The sequence below is a fragment of the Populus alba genome, chromosome 17 (genome assembly GCF_005239225.2).
Source record: "Populus alba chromosome 17, ASM523922v2, whole genome shotgun sequence".
Classification (NCBI taxonomy): domain Eukaryota; kingdom Viridiplantae; phylum Streptophyta; class Magnoliopsida; order Malpighiales; family Salicaceae; genus Populus; species Populus alba.
The window spans coordinates 3,094,679-3,116,922 of NC_133300.1; the positions used below are offsets into that span (position 1 = coordinate 3,094,679).

The window sequence follows — 22,244 nt, forward strand, 5'->3', positions numbered from 1 at the left end:
CAACAACAAATCTAAATTAATAATTAGATGAATACTAATATTCTATATTGATATTTATAGATTTACATAATCATTGTTATATAAACCTAGTTGACCATTGTGGAAGTGGAAATCTAAATTAATATTGCAAATGGAGTACAATTTTGGTAATGTTTGCATAATCAGGAATGAAAATAACTAGCTAGTTGACTGTTATGTACTTGATCCAAGACTATCATTAAGTAGGACAAGCAATCTTCCATGAATTATTAGATAAAATACACATTTTAAAATCATTATGATATTCGCAAGTGGGATTCACTTGAAAATTGTAAGTAGTTGTTAATTCTTGGGGAAAATCTCATGTTAGTTGCTAATCATCTTTCAATTCTCGAATTGGATCCCCAATATGATTATTTTCTCAATTAAACCCCTAATGTATTGAAGATTAATTTTTTGATCAAATCTTGGGTTTTATAATTTATATTTTATACCATAATGATGTTTTTTCATTTTAAATTTTTTTTGATATTTTCATTAAATAGTTGCCATCATTCAAAAGGAAGAACCCGATTGAAAGTGCTTGATATCAAGGGGATGGACTTGAAGGTTTCGTTTGAGATTGTAGTAGCAATAACAGTTTAAATTGTTTTTTTTAGAAATATATTAAAATCTTTTTTTTTATTTTTTAAAAATTATTTTTGACATCAACACATCACAACGATATAAAAATATAATTTTTTTCATTATAAACAAAAAAAAAAGTTTCAAAATTTTCTGAAATTGACTTGAGAAAAATCAAGAAAACGCAATATAATATGGGGAGAGAATGAGGTGTTCCTGTTTTTTATATACTTAATTAGAGCTCCATCTAAAGGCACATGTATATATTTTTAAAAAAACTATAGTATTTCTATTAATCACTACTGAATATTCGAGGAGCTAGTCTAGTCTCTTCTTGGCATAAGAAAGCTGAATCTAGCCACCAGCACAAATTTGAGGTGCTTTTCTAGTCTCTTGCAAGCACATTGAATTCGTTGAATTCACATATATTTTGGTTTCAAAAGCTTGGCAGGGAATGTTCTTTGGACTTATGATAGGTTTAAATTTCTGGGTTTTTCTTGAGCCTTGCACTTCGAGTCCTGTGTATCAGCTGAGACTGTCCCATATACTTAATGAAACTATAGTTTATTTATTAATTTGGAAAAATCAAGCACTAATTTCTACACCTAATATGTTTTAAAGCAATGTTAGAGATAATTCGCCGAGGTGAGTTCAATGGTAGAAACACATATGGCTTCAATCTAACTTCTGTTGCGAAAGTTGCAGCTTATGGCCGAATAGAAAGGATCACGTTTCAAGCAAGCTGGGCCTTAAGCCTATTCTTTCTGCTCACACCCCTTAATTTCTGTATCTGGGACCTTTTTATTTTTTATTTTCCAAATTAAATATAAATGGGAATTCTAGGATTTAACAAAGCAAGAACATGAATAAATAAATGGGAATTCTGTCCCTGTTTTGAAGTTTCCCACGTAGTTTATTGCAAGGCCGCTCTTTCGAAGAGGCCCGATTGAATATTATAATGATGTCCGATTCTTCATTGCCTTCCGTTGATTTTTATAATGAGAGGTCCGATTCTATAATGTTAATTTAATATCCTCGATCACATTACTAGATGCCCATCAAATCATATAATTAATGGATTAAGAACTAAATATTAGATATTATAAAAGATTCATAATAAGAACTTATAGTGTATCTAAAACACCCATCAAGGTAATTTTATCATCTAAGATGTTAGAAATGGTTTACATTTATTACTAGGAATACGGTTTAAAATTTTTTAATCTTTTTTATAAAAAAATAATTTTTTTATATGTTTATTCATCCATCCACGATATCAAGCAAAAGACACCACCGCCGGCCGTTAGCCATCAATGAAAAGTCAATAACTTGGACTCTTCTCTTTCCGGTTAATGCATCCACGATGGAGTTACGGGTTGTCAATTCTGAAAACCAGAAGAAAGGAAAGAACTGGTAATCCATGTTGCGTCTCAAATCAGTGCAGGAAGGCACTAAAGGTCTGGGATTTCGAGGATACAGTTTATAGACTCGTCGAACTAGAGCTTCAGCAAAGTATTTGACAAGTTTGTCATCATTGTCTGTCAGGATATCCTTGATGAGTGAATCAGCAAGATGCAGGTCCCCAGCTTCAATTGCCTTGGCACAATCCAACAATTTGTTGAAACCAGGAGTAGCCATTTTAACAGATAAGTGATCCCTTGATTTTTGTAGATGGCTTCAGTTCAAGCACCAAGGAGTTTCTGGTTTAAGTTCTCATGGAGAAACCAGCTCCTCTAGATGCTATCATTTGATCAATGTCCTCTCCTAGTTTACTTCCAGAAATCAACAGGAAAATGTTAAGAGTTTGGATACAAACATCAACTGTTTCAATGAAAAACTCCACCCCTTTTTGTATTGTAATTAAAAAAAGGTAATTATTAAATCATTACAAAACAAATCATACTAAGAGACAAGATAGGTTTTCCATGAAAGGACTCTTACGTTTGTCAGGAAAACAGACAATACGAAGTTACAAGGATCAAATGAAGGTGCCATAATTTACAAAGGTAAATGACTCAAAACTGTTAGGATTCTTGCTAATGGACTGCACCATCCATTGACAAAGCAGCCTCTGAAGCCCATTTTCTAAAAAAGGATGGCTGCCAGCAGCTTGTGAGAAAGTCAAGGAGGGCTGCTGGTGCAGCAACCGAAAGACAAAGAATAGCCTCCATTGTTGACAAAAAAAGAGTAAAAAGAGCTGTTTGAAGTCTATAAATAAAAATATTATTTAAAAATTAAAAAAAAAAACAGAAAAAAATATAAATATGTGAAAAGAAAAAAAAAGAGAAGAGCTATCGATAGTAGCAGCTACAAGTGCATCAATAAGATATGGTAGTTGAGTTGGGTGAATATGGTAGCTTGTTGATAATTGATCCGCAATTGCATTAACAAAGAACCTAGTATATCATGAAAGAAGCAAACACATCGATATACATCACTTTATGCAAGAGCATATGAAGAACAAAGAAATTGAACTGATATTGAGCAAAACAAATGATGAAGTTACATATATCTTTACAAAGCTATTGAATGAAGATATATTTATCATATTGAAGTTCATGCTTTGCATGACATCCCTTAATTGAGTATAAAAGGAGAATTTGTTATAGTAAACTCAATTCAAAAGGTGAAGGATGACAACTACTAACTATTGATCGGTAGCCACCAACTACCTTCATACTACAACCAACTGTTTTTATTCACACTTCAAATTTGATCTTTTTATATTTTCAATTTGTGTATAAATTTATGTTATTATGAATGGAAAATAAAAGAGAAAAATACTAGAGAAAAAAAAAGAGTGTTTTTAAGAGCTTAATAATATATGTAAGCTTCTTGTTTATGAAATAAAACAATGTGTTTTATCCCCTTAAGTGTTTCAAAACCACTGCATATCAATGATTTTTCTCACCAACGCACTTAATTATTGAAAAATTATTTAATATATATATTTTATTTTATTTATAATTTAATATATAATTTAAATAATTTTTTAATAGAGATGTTATTTCTTGATTTAATTTTCTTATTGCATTATACTCCCACTCCCACCGTATGAGTTCTTCGCCCAATTCACACTTTGCTTGAAATTTCCTTTTTTTACGAAAATATTGTGTCCCTTCGAATATTTGACTTTTAAGAAATATTTCTCTACAAAGAAACCTTTAATGTCCTATCGAGAAACTTTTTTTTTTCTCTACCTACTTAGCTGTCTTCACATCCTGCTTTCCAAATTCTCTAAATAATAATAATATTATTTCTCAAGCTAGTCTTCGCATCCTATCCAGCCATTGCTTTCCAGGAAGTGGCGTAATGCACATGCCCCAAGAGGAAAAAGTACACAGACATAACGCTCTTCCTTAGCTTATACTGGAGAAGCATGCACATCCTTCCTTTTATTATTTTAATGGAGTGTTATTTTCAAGATTTGAATTAGACCACTTGAATATTATTGAAAAACTGTTTAACATAAAGATCAAGCTGTTATACTTGCAGGCAATATTGATGTCTTTGCGGTTTAATATATGGTTATGTGATTGGCTACTAACCCTTAATTATATTGGCGTGGCTGAAAGGGAAAACATTTGGCCCAACAGTTCTAATGTAAATCTTTCATGAAAACCAGCAACGAGTTCCTATAGCAGAAAATATGCGTACATGTTCCTAGAAAGAATTATTGCAAGACATTAATCAGGAGAGGCAAGGCAAGTATGGACTGTTCTCTATAATCAATTTTAATCCCTAGAGACCAAACACACTATGTTTTTTACAACAATTGAAATTTGTTAGAGTATATTAAAGCATTGCTTAAGATCGTGACACTTGTCACGATCTCAATATAATAGATAGTTAGTTATATAACAATAGTTTGTTAAGTCTGTTATCAACAGATATATAAACACTCAACTATCATGTTGTATTCGGTATTATGAAATAAGAACTCTTATGAACAATATACTCCTCTGCTCTTCTCTCTTCTCTCTGTTATTCTTTCTTTCTTCCTTTCTACAGAATTATATTAATCAATTGATACAGATTAACATGGTATCAGAGCTAGTTATTGCTCACGCATGAAAATTTCTTGATCCTTTTGTTGCTTCCGCATTTTTCTGTTATTTTCTCTGCACTCACAGAGTGTTCTTCATATTTGGAGTACATATTGTTCTTGTACAACTCACAGAGTGTTTCAGTCATATTGCTCTGCTGTGATCTTCATCTTTCTTTCTACAACTTGCACAGCAAGTGTTTGATATATTGTCTCATTCATGGATTAAACTTGAAATCCTAATGGTGACTGCTTCGCAACTCCAGTTGCTCCAATCTCCAATTACAGCTCTCATTACCTCCATTCCTACATCAGTCAATGTCAAACTGGATGAATCAAATTACCTTAATTGGAACTTCCAGATGCAACTTTTACTTGAAAGTAATGGAATTATGGGGTATGTTGATGGTTTGCTCCCCTGTCCACCTCAACATTGTTCAATCTCGGCTGAATCTGGTATCACCTCTTCTTCCTCTCAAACTGATGAATATATAGTATGGAAAATGCATGATAGAGCAATTATGCAATTGATTACTGCAACCTTATCACCGATTGCTATGTCCTGTGCAATTGGTAGCACTAGCTCTAAAGAATTGTGGATTAGATTAAAGGAACAATTTTCCACTGTATCTAGGACTAGTATTTTTCAGATGAAATCCAATTTGCAAACCATTAAAAAAGGTTCAGATTCAGTTGCACAATATCTTCATCGGATTAAAGAGGCTAGGGACTACTTGTCTGCTGCTGGGGTATATTTTGCAGATGAAGACATTGTGATTCTTGCCTTGAATGGCTTACCTGCTGAGTATAATACCTTTAGATGTGTTATAAGGGGAAGGGAAAGTGTGATCTCGTTGAAAGACTTTCGCTCACAATTGCTTGCAGAGGAAATAATCATTGACACTTCAGTTAATTCACCGTTTCTGTCAGCTATGGTTGCTAGTACCGGTGATACATACACACAAGGGAGTTTCTCTCCAAATCATGGGCAATCTCAGGTGCACACTAGACAGTTTCAGTCATATAATGGAAACAGGAACAGGAGTAAAGGTCGATTTCCTCAGGGCTCTCGATTCTTTGGTCCTAAACCAGGTTTTTCCTCCATGGCACCTGTGCTTCCCAACTCAAATTCTGGAGTTCTTGGTCAATCCCCTGCTCAGCCATTTCGACATCCTTCTGCACTCATGGTTCCAATTTGTCAGTTATGCAACTCTGAGGGACATACTGCTCCTTTCTGTAGGGCTTCTCCTCCTAAGAGAACCAGATGCAATATTTGTGGTAGAAGCAATCATACCTCCTGGTATTGCTTCTACAATGATAAGGGTCCAAACTACATGGCTTCATATTCCCCACAGTCATCTTTTTCTATGCAACCCCAACCTCTGCAGTATACTCCATATCAGGCTTCCCCTTCACAGAGCAGGGAAGTCCAACAATCCCCAATGCAAGCTATGCAGCAATATACTCCATATCAGGCTTCATCTTCACAGAACAGGGAAGTCCAGCAATCTCCAATGCAAGCTATGCACACAGTGATTCACTCTGCCTCTCCATCATCCTGTTCTTCAGGATCTTCTCAGGTGTGGCTCACCGATTCTGGTGCCACGAATCATATGACGGCTGATTTGGCTAATCTATCATTGGCCTCCCCATATCCATCCACTGAAATAATTCATACTGCTAATGGTGAAGGTTTGACCGTATCCCACATTGGTCATTCTACTCTTCATTCATCAATTTCTCCAATCAAATTGCATTCTGTACTTTGTGTTCCTCAAATTACTCAGAATCTGTTATCAGTACATCGTCTTTGTCTTGATAATAACTGTCGGCTCATCTTTGATGCTCTTTGTTTTTGGATTCAGGACAAAGCCACAGGGAGGATCCTGTACAAAGGGTTATGCAGTAATGGATTGTATCCTATCCACTCTTCCTCACCTTCAACCTCACAACAACCCTATCAAGCTACGGCTTATCTTGGTCAACTTGTTCAGTCCATCTTGTGGCATCATAGGTTAGGTCATCCTACAAATCATATTGTTTCCTTGATGTTAAATAAAGCTCACATGCCTGTTTCTAAAATACCTACACCCCTCATGTGTCATCCATGTCTTGAAGGGAAGTTTAGTAAACTACCTTTTCCACAGCATGTCAATAAGTCTGTAACTCCATTTGACACTATTCATACTGATTTGTGGGGTCCTGCACCATCTATATCGGTTGATGGTTATAGATATTACACTATCTTTGTTGATGAATGTACCAGATATTGTTGGATTTTCCCTTTAGTCAATAAATCTGATTTGTTTTCTACCTTTGTTGTTTTTTATTCCTTTGTTTCTACTCAATTTGCATCTACCATTAAGACTCTTCAAACTGATGGGGGGGGTGAGTATACCAGCAATCGATTGAAACTTTTTCTTCTTGACAAGGGCATTTCACATCGCCTCTCTTGTCCCTATACTCCTGAACAAAATGGGGTCGCCGAGAGGAAACATAGACACATCATTGAAACCACTATCACCTTATTACAATCCGCTCAATTGCCATCCAAATTCTGGTCTTATGCCTGTCAAACAGCCACTTATCTCATCAATCGTATGCCTACTGTTGTTCTTCATAATAGTTCCCCATTTGAGATGTTATTTGGATCCTCCCCCACTATTACTCATCTTCGAATTTTTGGATGTGCTTGTTTTCCTCTTCTCAAGCCTTATACTAGCACCAAATTACAGGCCAAAACTGCAAAATGTGTATTTCTTGGATATGCCACAAAATATAAAGGCTATTTGTGTTATCATATACCAACATTGAGAATGTTTGTGTCTAGGCATGTTATCTTTGATGAGAACCAATTTCCATACTCAGATTTAGTGTCTACCCCTTCAAATACAATCCAATCCAGTCTGTTGTCTTCTTGTCCTGTGACTGTTGTCAATACAACAAACTCCATTATCTCCACTAGTCCAGCGTCATCACCTCGCCCTTTTACCACTCATACACCTGCTTCCACACCTGCTCCATCTGCAGATTCTGTTAGTTCTCAATCCGTTACTGCCCCATTGTCCACCACTCCCCTGCTCCCTGTGGCACCTGAGGTCAATTTACATTCTGATTTTTCTTCTCATGGCTTTATTCCTGATAACCTACAAGTGGTGTTGTCCATTCCTCCACTTAATCTTCACCCAATGCAGACTCGAAGCAAGAATGGAATTATCAAAAAGAAGGCTCTCTTAGCCACTATACAGGTTTCTGCAGCCACTGATCTGCATTTGGTTGAACCAGCCACTTACAAGGCTGCCCTTAAAATTCCTGTGTGGCTCCAAGCCATGAAAGATGAAGTTCATGCATTACATACTCAAGGCACTTGGAGTTTAGTTTCCTTGCCAGCACACAGGAACCTCGTTGGCTGTAAGTGGATTTTTAAGGTCAAGAAACATTCTGATGGTTCTATTGCCAGGCACAAAGCAAGGTTAGTTGCTAAGGGTTTCAGTCAAGAACCTGGATTGGACTATGGGGAGACATTTAGTCCTGTCGTGAAACCTACCACAGTCCGGTTAGTTTTGGCTCTTGCTGCACATTTCAATTGGTCTCTACGCCAGTTAGATGTCAAAAATGCATTTTTGCATGGCATTCTCCAAGAGGAAGTCTACATGTCTCAACCTCCTGGTTTTGAAGATCTCAATCATCCTCATCTAGTCTGTAAACTGCATAAATCTCTGTATGGCCTCAAACAGGCTCCTCGAGCTTGGAATGACAGGTTTACTCAGTTCCTTCTTTCTTTGGGTTTTGCAACCACGTACTCTGATTCTTCATTATTTGTCAAACATGCTGATCATGCAATTGTGGTGCTGCTTCTCTATGTGGATGATATCATTATCACAGGGAGTGTGTCTGCTGTGATTCAGCAAGTCATTAGTGCTCTTACTTCTGAATTTGATCTCACAGATTTTAGGCTCCTTACATTATTTCTTGGGCATTCAAATTACTGGAACTGCTGCTGGTTTCTTTATGTCACAATCCAAATATGTTGAGGACTTATTAGTTAAATCTGAAATGAGTGAGGCTAAACCGTGTGATACTCCTTGTCTACCTTATCATCGACTCCTGAAAGACGATGGGGAGCCTTATCCAAATCCTCAACTATACAGAAGTCTTGTAGGAGCTCTACAATACCTCACTTTCACTAGGCCGGATATTGCTTTCTCGGTACATCAGGTCTGCCAGTTTATGCAGAACCCTATGATGTCTCATTTTACTGCTGTTAAAAGAATCTTACGATACCTCAAAGGCACTCTGAAGTTTGGTCTCTCATATACTCGTGGCGATTTACAATTAAAGGCATTTAGTGATGCTGATTGGGCGGGGGATCCTAATGACAGGAGATCCACTACTGGTTTGGTGGTCTTCTTAGGTAACAATCCAATTTCGTGGTCCTCTAAGAAGCAACAAACTGTTTCTCGATCTTCCACCGAAGCTGAGTATCGTGCCTTATCCTTCACCTCTGCTGAGTTGGATTGGATTAAACAATTACTAGCATTTCTGCACATTTCTTTGCCTGGTGTGCCTGTTCTATTTTGTGATAACCTGTCAGCTATTGCTTTGTCTTTCAATCCTGTTCAGCATCAAAAGACTAAGCATATCGAAGTTGATGTTCATTTTGTTCGCGAAAGGGTATCGCGTCAACAACTCTCAGTGCAGTTTGTGTCCTCCCAAGAGCAGTTTGCTGATATACTTACCAAGGGGCTGAGTGCTCCTCTGTTTCACACTCATTGTTGCAATCTCACGCTTGGTTCCTCACCGCGTGATCTTGCGGGGGGATGTTAGAGTATATTAAAGCATTGCTTAAGATCGTGACACTTGTCACGATCTCAATATAATAGATAGTTAGTTATATAACAATAGTTTGTTAAGTCTGTTATCAACAGATATATAAACACTCAACTATCATGTTGTATTCGGTATTATGAAATAAGAACTCTTATGAACAATATACTCCTCTGCTCTTCTCTCTTCTCTCTGTTATTCTTTCTTTCTTCCTTTCTACAGAATTATATTAATCAATTGATACAGATTAACAAAATTCACATTTGATTTAATGCTGGGTTTACGTCAGCATTGATTCCTTTCAGCATGCTATATTTGTTTGCTGTCTCCTCATCCATATTCTGGACATATATTCTCAAGGAGTCATTGGTTCCTGAACTTCTTAGAAAATATGCCTCAGCCTTAGCAGCCAATTCATTTCTGCATGAGTTGACATTACCATCAAGCAATCTCAACACCACATCCAATCTCTCCGTATCGCTGTCGAACTGCATGTCGGAGTCAAAAGATTAGAAAGAATGTGACAGTCGTGACAGTAAAGAGCTCATTAGAGTGAGAATCCTACAGCAAAACCAGGTTGAGTTGCTTCTTCTGGTGCTAGCATAAACTTGATAACATAAACTAAAGAAAGCAAGAAAATTGACAGAGGAAGTTTGAAGAATAGCAGGGCAGACTTATTATTCAGTGTGTTTGCTACACTCCGTATACATAGTTTATATAGGAAAGTTCTTGTCTAAATAAGTAAACTGACAGACTAGCAACTAATATTTAGGACTTAATTACAACAATAACAATCAAACTAAATCTCTAAGATACTATTTACAAATCAAGCTTTAATTGTTTTGATTCCGAATCTTAACACGCCCCCTCAAGCTGGAGCATGGATGTCCAAGGTTCCCAGCTTGCGCAGCAGATTATGAAATAACGGGCTACCAAGAGGCTTTGTGAATATATCTGCTATCTGTTGTGTTGAAGGTACATAAATGGTCTTTATCAATCCTGATTGTATTTTCTCACGCACAATATGATAATCAATCTCGATATGTTTTGTGCGTTCATGAAATACGGGGTTGGCTGTGATGTGTAATGCAGCTTGGTTGTCACAGTACAGGAGGGTTGGCTTCAAGTGTGGCACCTGCAAATCACATAGGAGTTGTTTAAGCCAAACCAACTCACAGGTAAGTGATGCCATTGATCTATATTCTGATTCTGCTAAAGAACGTGATACCACCGACTGTTTCTTGCTCTTCCAAGATATGGGAGCTCCTCCAAGGAAAACGCAGAAGCCAGTAATAGATCGCCTGGTTGTTGGAAAACTTGCCCAATCAGCATCACAATACCCTTTCAACTGTAACTCTCCATGTGATGGAAATAAAATGCCTTGTCCTGGTGCCTGCTTCAAATATCGTAGGACATGGTGAGCTGCATCCAAGTGAGGTTTCCTTGGTTGCTGCATGAATTGGCTGAGAACGTGTACAGAGAAGGCAATGTCTGGCCTTGTGATGGTGAGATATAGAAGACGGCCAACAAGGCATCGATATGGTGATGGATCATTGAGCAGTTCACCTTCTGAAGGGGTGAGTCGTTGGTTTTGTTCCATTGGAATTTTAGTTGGTCTTGACCCAATCAAACCTGCATCTTTAAGTATATTAAGAGTGTATTTACGTTGGGAGATGGCAATACCTTGTTTGGAGTAGGCAACTTCAATTCCAAGGAAGTACTTGAGATTGCCCAAATCCTTAATCCGAAAATGGTTGTGAAGAAACTTTTTCAGTTTTCCAACTATAGCAGTGTCATTTCCTGTGATGATCATATCATCAACGTAGAGTAGTATTGCTGTAAAGGAAGCCCTTTGTACCTTAGTAAACAGAGAGTAATCTGCTTTGGATTGTTGAAATCCAAAGCTCTTGATGGCTGTGGAAAATTTTGAGAACCAATTACGTGATGCCTGCTTTAAACCGTATATGGACTTCTGAAGCCGACACACAATATTCGCCCCCTGACGAGGAAGGCCAGGAGGAGGCTGCATGTAAACCTCTTCATTCAAATCACCGTGAAGGAAGGCATTTTGAACGTCGAGTTGGTGTAAGGGCCAGTGACGAACAGCAGCAACAACAAGCAAGCATTTGAGAGTAACTAACTTGGCAACAGGGGAGAAGGTGTCTGTGTAGTCAAGTCCTTCCAATTGTGTGTAACCCTTGGCAACGAGGCGAGCTTTGAACCGGTCGATAGTGCCATCAGAGTGATATTTAAGCTTATAAACCCATCTGCTCCCAATGGCACGTTTACCTGCTGGTAAGGGACATAATATCCAGGTATTGTTCAGTTCAAGAGCTGTTAATTCAGCTTGCATGGCATCCTGCCAGCGGGGATCAGAGGCAGCCTGCGCAAATGATGTAGGCTCACTGTGGGCAGAAAGGCTTGTAATGAAAGCACGGTGAGATGGAGATAAATGAGCATAAGAAACAAATTTAGATAAAGGATGGTGAGTACCTGAACGAGAACATGACGAGCCAGGGGGAAGCAAGGCGGCATGAAAGCAGTGATAATCTTGGAGGTGGGAGGGGCGGGTATGGGTTCGAGTACTTCGGCGTGGGAGAGTAGGCGATGTGGAAACAGGTGGTGATAAAGGTGGCTCAACAAGGCTAGGGATGTTGATAGGAGATGATGGTAGAGCATGGTTTGAGGGAGGAGAAAGCATAGGAGAGGAAAGTGTGTCATCGTTGGAGGAGGGAATGGATAGTGTTTGAGGGGAAATAAGAGCTGATAAGGGTAAGCTGGAGGTGAAAGTGATTGGCTAATCGGGTAGTGTGCCTTGTAGTTGAGTAGAGAAGGGGAATATAGATTCATGGAAAGTGACATCTCGGCTAGAGAAGAATGTGTGAGTTGAGAGATCATAAAGGCGATATGCTTTTTGACCCAAAGGATAACCCACAAAAACACATTTACGTGCTCTAGAATCAAATTTGTGTGAAGGTGTAATAGTGGTGGCATAACAAAGACAACCAAAAACCTTCATGTGATGGTATGTAGGTATGGTATTGTGCAGCTTCTCATATGGTGAAGCTTTTGAAAGAATGGGTGTAGGTAAGCGATTGATGATATAGGCTGCAGTGAGTATACTTTTCCCCCCAAAATTGAAGTGGCAAACAAGCTTGGAAGCGTAGAGCGCGAGCAACGTTTAAAAGATGACGATGCTTGCGCTCTATGACACCATTTTGTTGTGGTGTGGCTGGACAGGAGTGTTGAAAGAGAATTCCTAAATCATTGAAAAAGGGTCGCATAGAAGTAAACTCACTCCCATTGTCTGCTCTCACACATTTAACATTACATTGAAATTGTGTTTTGACAAACGCAATAAAGGACTTGAGTAAGGTTTGCGTTTCAGATTTAAGCTTCATAAGATGGATCCAAGTGTAACGTGAGTAATCATCTACAATGGTTAAAAAATATCGAGCACCCGAGTGTGTATGTGTGCGATGAGGACCCCATATGTCATAATGGATAAGATCAAAAGATGCATGTGAGGAAATAGAACTCATATTGAAAGGTAGTCTGGTTTGTTTTGCCATAGGGTAGATGCCACAATGCATAGGATGATGAATAGAAAAATTAGGAATCGTCTTAGATAAAAATTGTAATGGTGCAGTAGAGGGGTGTCCTAAGCGATAGTGCTATAAATCTGGGATGGTGGAAATGGTGTTGGCTTGAATTTTTGATGGTGGCTTGATAACAGTGTGCTCGGATAGATAGTATAAGCCATTATGCTCCTTCCCTAGGCCAATCATCTTCATCGTGTTTAGGTCCTGCAAGATACAGAAGTTAGGATGGAAAGTGATGATACAATTTAGGTCACGGGTGAGTTTACTGACAGAGAGAAGATTAACTTGAAAGGATGGTATGTGGAGAACATTCTTGACACACAAATGTTGATTAACTTGTGCATTACCAACTGATAAGGTTTTTAAATGTGAGCCATCAGGTAAATGAACAATATCATGATGTGGTGTTTGGGATAGTAAATGAGAGGAAGATGATATATGATCGCTAGCACCGCTATCAATGATCCATGCTTTATGACATTTAGAAGTTTGTTTACCTGTCACATTTCCACAGAACTGATTTTTACCAAGTAATGCCCTTATTTGATTGTATTCCTCTTCTGTAAACTGAAGAAAGGTCTGATGTCCGCTTGCTGCCGTGTTGGGTTTGACTGCGTTGCTGGCATTATTGACTGCAAGCCGTTTGTGTCGATTTGGTGGTTTGATTTCTCTGCCATGAAATTTATGTCCTGGTGGAAATCCAATGATATAATAGCAACGATCAACTGTGTGTGTATCTCCCTCATAGTGTGAGCAAAATAAAGATTTGCCCTTGCTGTTTTGTAGCCGTGTGGATTGTCTATTCTCTGTGATCCTTGTGTTCCTTTTCACATTCATGGCATGAACGGGGCTGTTAGTGGCTTCAGTGAGTTGCCGTTGTTTTTCCTCTTGAAGCAGGAGTGAATATATCTTCCTGATGTTAGGGAGTGGCTGCATCAACAAGATCTGTCCACGGACAGCAGAATACGTATCATTCAGCCCCATGAGGAATTGGAAAATTCATTCATGTTCTTCTCTTTCAGCAATCTGTTTTAGTCCTGCACAGTTACATAAAGGTGGATCATTGTATGATCCTAATTCATCCCAAAAGGACTTGAGTGCTGAATAATAAGCTGTTATGGTTTGTTGTTGTTGACGACGTTCAACGATCCCTCGTTTGAGCTCAAATATGCGTGAGAGATTTCCTTGTGAGAAACGCTCACTGAGATCTGCCCAGACATCAGCAGCAGTATCAGAGAAGATTACAGTATTTGTCAAGGATGGACTGATGGAGTTGAGGATCCATGACTTTACGATCTGATTGCATCGTCTCCAAGCTCTATATTTAGGATCTGTCTCTGAAGGTGCTTTTAATGTGCCATCAATGAAACCAAGCTTATTCTTGGCCTCCAGAGACATCATCATGGCACGGCTCCATGTTGCATGATTATCACCTTCCAAAAGTTGGTTGACAATGGCGTGATTGATGTGATCTGAGGGATGGATGTAGTATGGATCATAAAAATCCATTGTTTCTGTCATGGTGATGTTGGCGGAAGCAAAATAATGAGCAGTATTAGGTGTTGAACCACTGCTCTGATACCATAAAGAAAGCAAGAAAATTGACAGAGGAAGTTTGAAGAATAGCAGGGCAGACTTATTATTCAGTGTGTTTGCTACACTCCGTATACATAGTTTATATATGAAAGTTCTTGTCTAAATAAGTAAACTGACAGACTAGCAACTAATATTTAGGACTTAATTACAGCAATAACAATCAAACTAAATCTCTAAGATACTATTTACAAATCAAGCTTTAATTGTTTTGATTCCGAATCTTAACATAAACCCCACAGTCATATCTGCATAGAGAGAAATCACATTTACAATGTGTTTATAGTGTAAATTTACTTAATGTTAGGCAATAAAATCAAAATGCTGTTAGCCAAAAATATGCTCTTACCTGTTGGTTTGTTGTGGGACATTCGGTGATCTGTCCATGGAAAAACTTGCAAATGACCAGCCATCAGGGTAGTTCTGTTGTATATCATCTACTGAATGGTGGGATTTCTCAAAAAAACCAAGGAAGAAATTTGCAGGAAAAGCCATGATGACCACGGCTGAAGTTCAGACTACTACTGTTGATAAACTACCTGCTGTTGATAACCTGCCGCCTACTGTTAATGTTGCTCACTCTAGCAGCACTGGTAAGGAAAATACATTCTCTACAATTACTAAAGATAATAATTAGATAATTGATACAGGTGCATCAGATCACATGGTTAGAGACACTGGTCAGTTACAATTCCTCCACTCTTCCACACATTCTTTTATTTCTACAGCTAACGGGAGTATCTCCCCTACTGTTGGGGAAGGCACTATCATTTTGACTCAAAAAATCATGTTGAACTCAGTTCTAGTTGTCCCATCCCTTGAACATAATTTGTTTTCAGTTGGCCAAATTACTTCTGCTCTTAATTGTACAGTAACCTTCAGGCCGTTATTCTGTGTGTTTCAGGACATTCTGACCCGAAAGATTCTTGGTTATGGTGTTAAACGTGGCAAACTCTATTATTTAGAACTTACAGAAAATGGAGGACAGAGATTCGGCCAAGCATATCAAACTAGAAGTTCAGATATAGATTGAGCCACAATATGGTTATGACACCAATGATTGGGACATCTTTCCTTTGGATATCTTAGAAAATTACAACCACATCTTTTTAACGTAGTTCATGATTCTGAGTTTCATTGCAATATTTGTGAAATGGCTAAAAGCCATCGTATTACTTATCTACTGAGTTTGAATAAAGTTTAGAACCTTTTGCTGTTATACATTCTGATGTATGGGGTCCTGCAAAAATTTCTACCATATCAAAAGCCCGTTATTTTGTTACATTTATTGATGAATGTACTAGAATGACTTGGATATCTTTGCTACATAAAAAAAGTGATGTATTTACAGCATTTTAGGAATTTCATCGTATGGTGGGTACTTAGTATCAGAAACAGATTCGTAGTTGGCAAACTGATAATGCTATGGAATTCCTGGATACCTTTGTTCATAAGTATCTACATCACTATGGAATTTGGCATCAAACTTCATGTACTTATACTCCACAGCAGAACGGGTTGGCCGAACAAAAAAATAGGCAAATTTTAGAAGTGGTCCATGCCTCTCTTTTTGGCATGCACATGCCTCGGTACTACTGGGGAGAAGCTGCAAAGTTTGCTGTGTATCTGATCAATCAAACACCTTCTCGAGTGATAGATTTTCAAACACCTCAACAACGGATGCAATCTTTATTATCCACCCCACACCTTCCAAACCTTAAGCCTAGAGTGTTTGGGTGTACTGCTTATGTTCACATTCCAAAGGTGTTACGAACTAAACTTGATCCATGTGCCACTCGATGTGTTTTTGTTGGATATTCAGACTTACAGAAAGGGTACAGATGCTATGATCCTCACATTCAAAAGTTACATGTCACATTGGATGTCTCCTTCCATGAGACTGAACCTTTTTATTCAAAAGAAGGTTCCATCATTTCCTCTCAGGGAGAGCAATCCAGCACCGAACATTTGCTACAAGAGAGTGACAGGAACGAATATGTTGAGGTGGAAAATATGATTGAACAGCTTGGGAATAATGGCACCGATGAGGAGTCACGGGGCAGGAGCATTGATGAGGAGTCACCACTAAATATAGAGTTGCCTTTGTTAACACCATCAACCAATGAATCTTTTTAGAATGCTGAATCCCAGGTACTCCTACAACCTATATCTGATGAGTCAAATGTAATTTCTGATATCTCTTATGCCCAGGATGTTCACCTTACTCCTGCAGCCCCACGATGTTCCCAAAGATCAAACAAAGGTGTCCTAAAGAAACAGTATGAACCCGATCATAGAGTCAATATCCAATATCCAATCAACAATTATGTCTCTAACCATAGGCTATCTGAATCATATGCACTCACTATTAATCAATTATCCAATATATCCATCCCTAGTAATGTGCAGGAAGCTTTGACAAATCTAGCTTGGGCCAAGGCAGTAAATGAAGAAATGCAAGCTTTGCATAGGAACTCTACTTGGGAAGTTGTCTCCCTACCCGAAGGAAAGAAAACAATTGGGTGTTGTTGGGTGTTCACTGTGAAACTTAAAACTGATGGCAGCATTGATAGGTATAAAGCTCGGTTGGTTGCAAAAGGGTATACGCAAAAATACAACATAGATTATCAAGAGACTTTTGCACCAGTTGCCAAGCTTGACACAATCCATATTCTCATATCTATAGCAGCCAGTCGGGAATGGCCTTTGAAACAGTTTGATGTTAAAAATGCATTCCTTAATGGGGACTTAGATGAAGAAGTGTATATGGACTTGCCACCGAGTGTGCAGGGCAATTCTGCAACTATGAGCAAAGTCTGTTGTTTGAAGAAATCTTTATATGGGCTGAAACAATCCCCTAGAGCTTGGTTTGGGCGGTTCTCATCTGCTATGACAACATTCAATTATAAACAGAGTAATGCAGACCATACTCTGTTTATAAAGCACCAAAACGGGAAGGTAACAACCCTCATTGTTTACGTGGATGGCATGGTGTTAACAGGTGATGATCTAGAGGAGATGAAGCTATTACAAGAACATTTAGCTGTGGCATTCGAAATGAAAAGCCTTAGGCATTGAAGTCGCCAGATCAGCTCACGGGATTTCTATGTCACAACGTAAATATGTGCTTGATCTGCTAACAGAGACTGGCATGCTTGCTTGCAAACTAACATCAACCCCTATGGACATCAATCACAAGCTCGGTGTATTTCCTAATCAGGTTCCAACAAACATGGGCCGCTATCAACGGTTGGTTGGTCGATTGATTTATTTATCCCATACAAGATCGGGCATCGCCTATACTGTTAGTGTCGTAAGTCAATTTATGCATGCACCCAACGAAGAACATTTGCATGCTGTGAATAGAATTTTACGACGCTTAAAGGGTACCCCATGTAAAGGTTTATTATTCTCAAAACATGGAGTCTCCAGCATTGAGGGATATACCGATGCTGATTGGGCAGGGGATCAAACAACCAGAAAATCTACATCAGGTTACTTTACTTTTGTCAACGGAAATCTGGTTACATGGCGTAGTAAGAAGCAAAAAGTGGTGGCCCGGTCAAGTGCGGAGGCAGAATTTCGAGGTATGGCTCATGGGGTATGTGAATTATTATGGATTCAGATGGTCTTGACAGAATTAGGGATTCACTTTACAGATCCGGTGACTCTATACTGTGATAATAAGGCGGCCATTTCCATTGCGCATAATCCTGTTCAACATGATCGCACAAACATGTTGAATTAGATCGTCACTTCATCAAAGATTAGAAACTCATACAATTTCCCTTCGTTCAGTCAACATATCAGTTAGCTGATATTCTTACCAAGGCCGTTTTAGGACCGACATTTCAGAGAATAATTACCAAGTTGGGCATGACTGATATCTATGCTCCAACTCGAGGGGGAGTGTTGACATGATTAATTACGATTATGTGATCTGATTAATTATAGGAACTAGATCAAATATTATTTTGTAATCTGATTATTGCCTATTCAGATCAAATCTTGTATAGGCAGTAATTATGTAAATCTGATCAATTATAGAAGTCATATCAAATCTTGTACAAAATTACTATACTTTCTTATAATAGGATTGTTACCTATTCAGAGCTCTGCTTATTCAAAGCACTGTTTATTTAGGGCACTGTCTATTCAGAGTTCTGTCTATATATTTCCTCCTACAAGGAGAAGAATACAATTGAAAAATTAAGCTAGTATACATTATTGTTCTCTACACTATTAAGACAATTTTTTTTTTCTCTACCTACTTAGCTGTCTTTGCATCCTTCTTTCCAAATCCTCTAAATAATAATATTATTTCTCAAGATAGTCTTCGCATCCTATCCAGCCATTGCTTTCCAGGAAGTGGCGTAATGCACATGCCCCAAGAGGAAAAAGTACACAGACATAACGCTCTTCCTTTGAAGCTTATATTGGAGAAGCATGCACATGCCTCCTTTTATTATTTTAATGGAGTGTTATTTTCAAGATTTGAATTAGACCACTTGAATATTATTGAAAAACTGTTTAACATAAAGATCAAGCTGTTATACTTGCAGGCAATATTGATGTCTTTGCGGTTTAATATATGGTTATGTGATTGGCTACTAACCCTTAATTATATTGGCGTGGCTGAAAGGGAAAACATTTGGCCCAACAGTTCTAATGTAAATCTTTCATGAAAACCAGCAACGAGTTCCTATAGCAGAAAATATGCGTACATGTTCCTAGAAAGAATTATTGCAAGACATTAATCAGGAGAGGCAAGGCAAGTATGGACTGTTCTCTGTAATCAATTTTAATCCCTAGAGACCAAACACACTATGTTGTTACAGCAATTGAAATTCACATTTGATTTAATGCTGGGTTTACGTCAACATTGATTCCTCTCAGCATGCTATATTTGTTTGCTGTCTCCTCATCCATATTCTGGACATATATTCTCAAGGAGTCATTGGTTCCTGAACTTCTTAGAAAATATGCCCCAGCCTTAGCAGCCAATTCATTTCTGCATGAGTTGACATTACCATCGAGCAATCTCAACACCACATCCAATCTCTCTGTATCGCTGTCGAACTGCATGTCGGAGTCAAAAGATTAGAAAGAATGTGACAGAGTCATCACAGTAAAGAGCTCATTAGAGTGAGAATCTTACAACAAAATCAGGTTGTGTCGCTTGTTCTGGTGCTAGCATAAACTTGATAACATAAACCCCACAGTCATATCTGCATAGAGAGAAATCACATTTACAATGTGTTTAGAGTGTAAATTTACTTAATGTTAGGCAATAAAATCAAAATGCTGTCAGCCAGAAATATGCTCTTACCCGTTGGTTTGTTGTGCGACATTCGGTGATCTGTCCACTGAAAAACTTGCAAATGACCAGCCATCAGGGTAGTTCTGTTGTATATCATCTTCGAATAGGACATCCAGGATGGCCAACTATTTTTTTAAATATCATAACATGATTGGTGTTAAAGAATAATATAAAACTAATAATTGGATTTCACCTTAAAACCAAGTTGTCAGAAGTTTGAATGAAAGAAATAGTTTTTAGACAAGTGGAAGGAAGCATAAATAGAAGGAAAGATATAGTTAAATTAGCAGACAAGACAAGGTAGCTCGAAGGGTGCTAGCACTTACCATGTTAGGCAATCTCTTGTCGACGGAACTGCCACTAGATTTAGCTAATGAGTCCCAAATCTCAACAAATTGCTTCTTTATATGCAGAACAAATAGATAGAAGTGTCTTCTTTCCTTGTCAAAGACAGGAACATACATCTGCAACCATATGTAGTTAACTGGTTGTCACCTTTCAAATGGGTCAACTAAGCATGGGAATGCATGAATTGGACTTGACGAAATTCAGACTTTACCTTCTCACAGCCGAACAGAGCAGACATATAATTCTCCCTGAACATGTGTTTCTTTGCAAAAGAGATACACTCGGATGTATCATATGCGTACTCCTGTTTTACGAATGCGTAAGTATTTCTAAGGAAATTATGTCTTGCAAGTAGGACTACATGGTAAATTGAATCGAACCAATTATACTATATGGAATTAAGATAGAGGAAAAATTACCGAAAAACAAATTGGAAGGTACCAATTTATAGAACCTTTCTTCTTCCTTCTCTCAGCTACGGTTAGGGCATCAGACATGATAGAAATGACGTTATCATCAAGGCACGTCTGTGGTCTTAGTGTGCACAATTCACTCCGAGTCAAATAATTATGGTTGCAATGAACAACAATCTCACTGACAAAAGACAAGGTTCACAATACAAGAAGTTAATTTTTTTTTTTTTAAATACATATAGTAACTTGGAAGAGGGGAGGAAATCTAACCTTTCATCCGAAGATGAGTTAAAAATGTAGTTGATTAACTTTAAATCCTCTGGACTCGTAGATTTGATCACCTTAAATGGACCTGCCTGGTGTCTAGGCATTTGATGTTCTGAATTTCCCTGTTGCTTTCTTGAACTAGACATTAAGCGATCTATAGTCTCGAAAAGTGAAGGTGAAAATATGTTGTCGATTAACTCAAAATGCTCTGGGCTGTCCGCTTCGATCACCATAAATGGAACAGGCTGATCTTTAGGTGTTCGCTGTTCTGCTTCTCTCTTTTTCTGACAATTTCTCAAGTGTTTAAGTAGATTGGTAGTTCCCCTAGTGCTTTCACCTCGATACCTCTTCTTACAATGTTTACAGATGGCCCATAATGCACCATTGTCATCTTTCAACTTATAGAAGTCTTTCCACGCTTTGGATCTCGATTCTTTGGAACTTGGAGGTTTTATTGGACGAGGCCAACGGGGAGTTTTGGGCAATTTGGTGCCAGTAGTTTGTCCTTTGACTTCCTTATAAGAGATAGCCAAGTAATGTTAGATAATTTTGGGCATAATATACGCGTAGAATATGATCAATAGAGCAATTCACCAAGTTATTATAGAGACCGAGATTGAGTTAAAAAAAGGTACCTGCTTACCATGCCCATCACTCAAACAGCTATCCAATGTAATGATTATATCTTTTGTATTCAAACCGCCAATATCTGAAAACCCCTGTGAGCTGCCAGAAACAATAGATGCTGTTTCATCAGACTTCCCTGCCTTCTCAATCCCAGCTCTATTACCCCAAAGTCTCCATGAATTCCCACAGTTTTTGGTCAAGGTTGATATGATTTCCTTCATCAATACCAACTGTTCTGAAAGTTCTCTAGTTTCCAGAGGGAAAACAAGTTCTAATATATAATCAACATTACTCATGTAGGTGCTTGCAAGCTTAATTGCAAGAACAGCATGAAGGCCAAACTCCCATGCAACATGAAGAAATGGATAATCGATTGCATCAAGGTCTGCAACGTCAGGGACAAATTGCATCTTTGATTGCAGTGCTTTCCCAGCTACCCCTTGCCCTTCCTCAAGAGGAGGTCCTTCAACACATGCCTCAACGAAACCTTTCATTCCTACATCATTAACAAAGCAAGCAGTATCCACGATGTGCAGCCTAAATCTCTCTCTTGAATTTGTATCTTCCTCTCTCCTGTCTGAAATCCATGTAAGAGCCAT

General features: G+C 38.2%; 2 protein-coding genes across 2 annotated transcripts in view; both read right to left on the minus strand.

Annotated features, from left to right (window-relative positions):
• Positions 1-1,863: 1,863 nt before the first annotated feature.
• On the minus strand, positions 1,864-2,241 carry LOC118027880 (DELLA protein GAI1-like). Its single transcript, XM_035031378.1, has one exon. It carries the CDS (start codon positions 2,239-2,241, stop codon positions 1,864-1,866), a length of 378 nt encoding a protein of 125 aa, XP_034887269.1.
• A 17,135-nt stretch (positions 2,242-19,376) lies between these two features.
• The window catches only part of LOC118027842 (uncharacterized), a 165,043-nt gene continuing 162,175 nt past the window's right edge, over positions 19,377-22,244 (minus strand). The window contains exons 6-10 of the mRNA XM_073405588.1: positions 20,550-20,642; positions 20,317-20,454; positions 20,000-20,115; positions 19,829-19,898; positions 19,377-19,749 (exon numbers count right to left, since the gene is read on the minus strand). Coding sequence (XP_073261689.1) covers positions 19,519-19,749; positions 19,829-19,898; positions 20,000-20,115; positions 20,317-20,454; positions 20,550-20,642 — 648 coding nt within the window. The 3' untranslated portion in view covers positions 19,377-19,518. The remainder of the gene's footprint in view (positions 19,750-19,828; positions 19,899-19,999; positions 20,116-20,316; positions 20,455-20,549; positions 20,643-22,244) is intronic.

Bases quoted from the DNA above. Each gene is read 5' to 3' on its own strand.
- LOC118027880 (XM_035031378.1), bottom strand. From the start codon at position 2,241: ATGGCTACTCCTGGTTTCAACAAATTGTTGGATTGTGCCAAGGCAATT.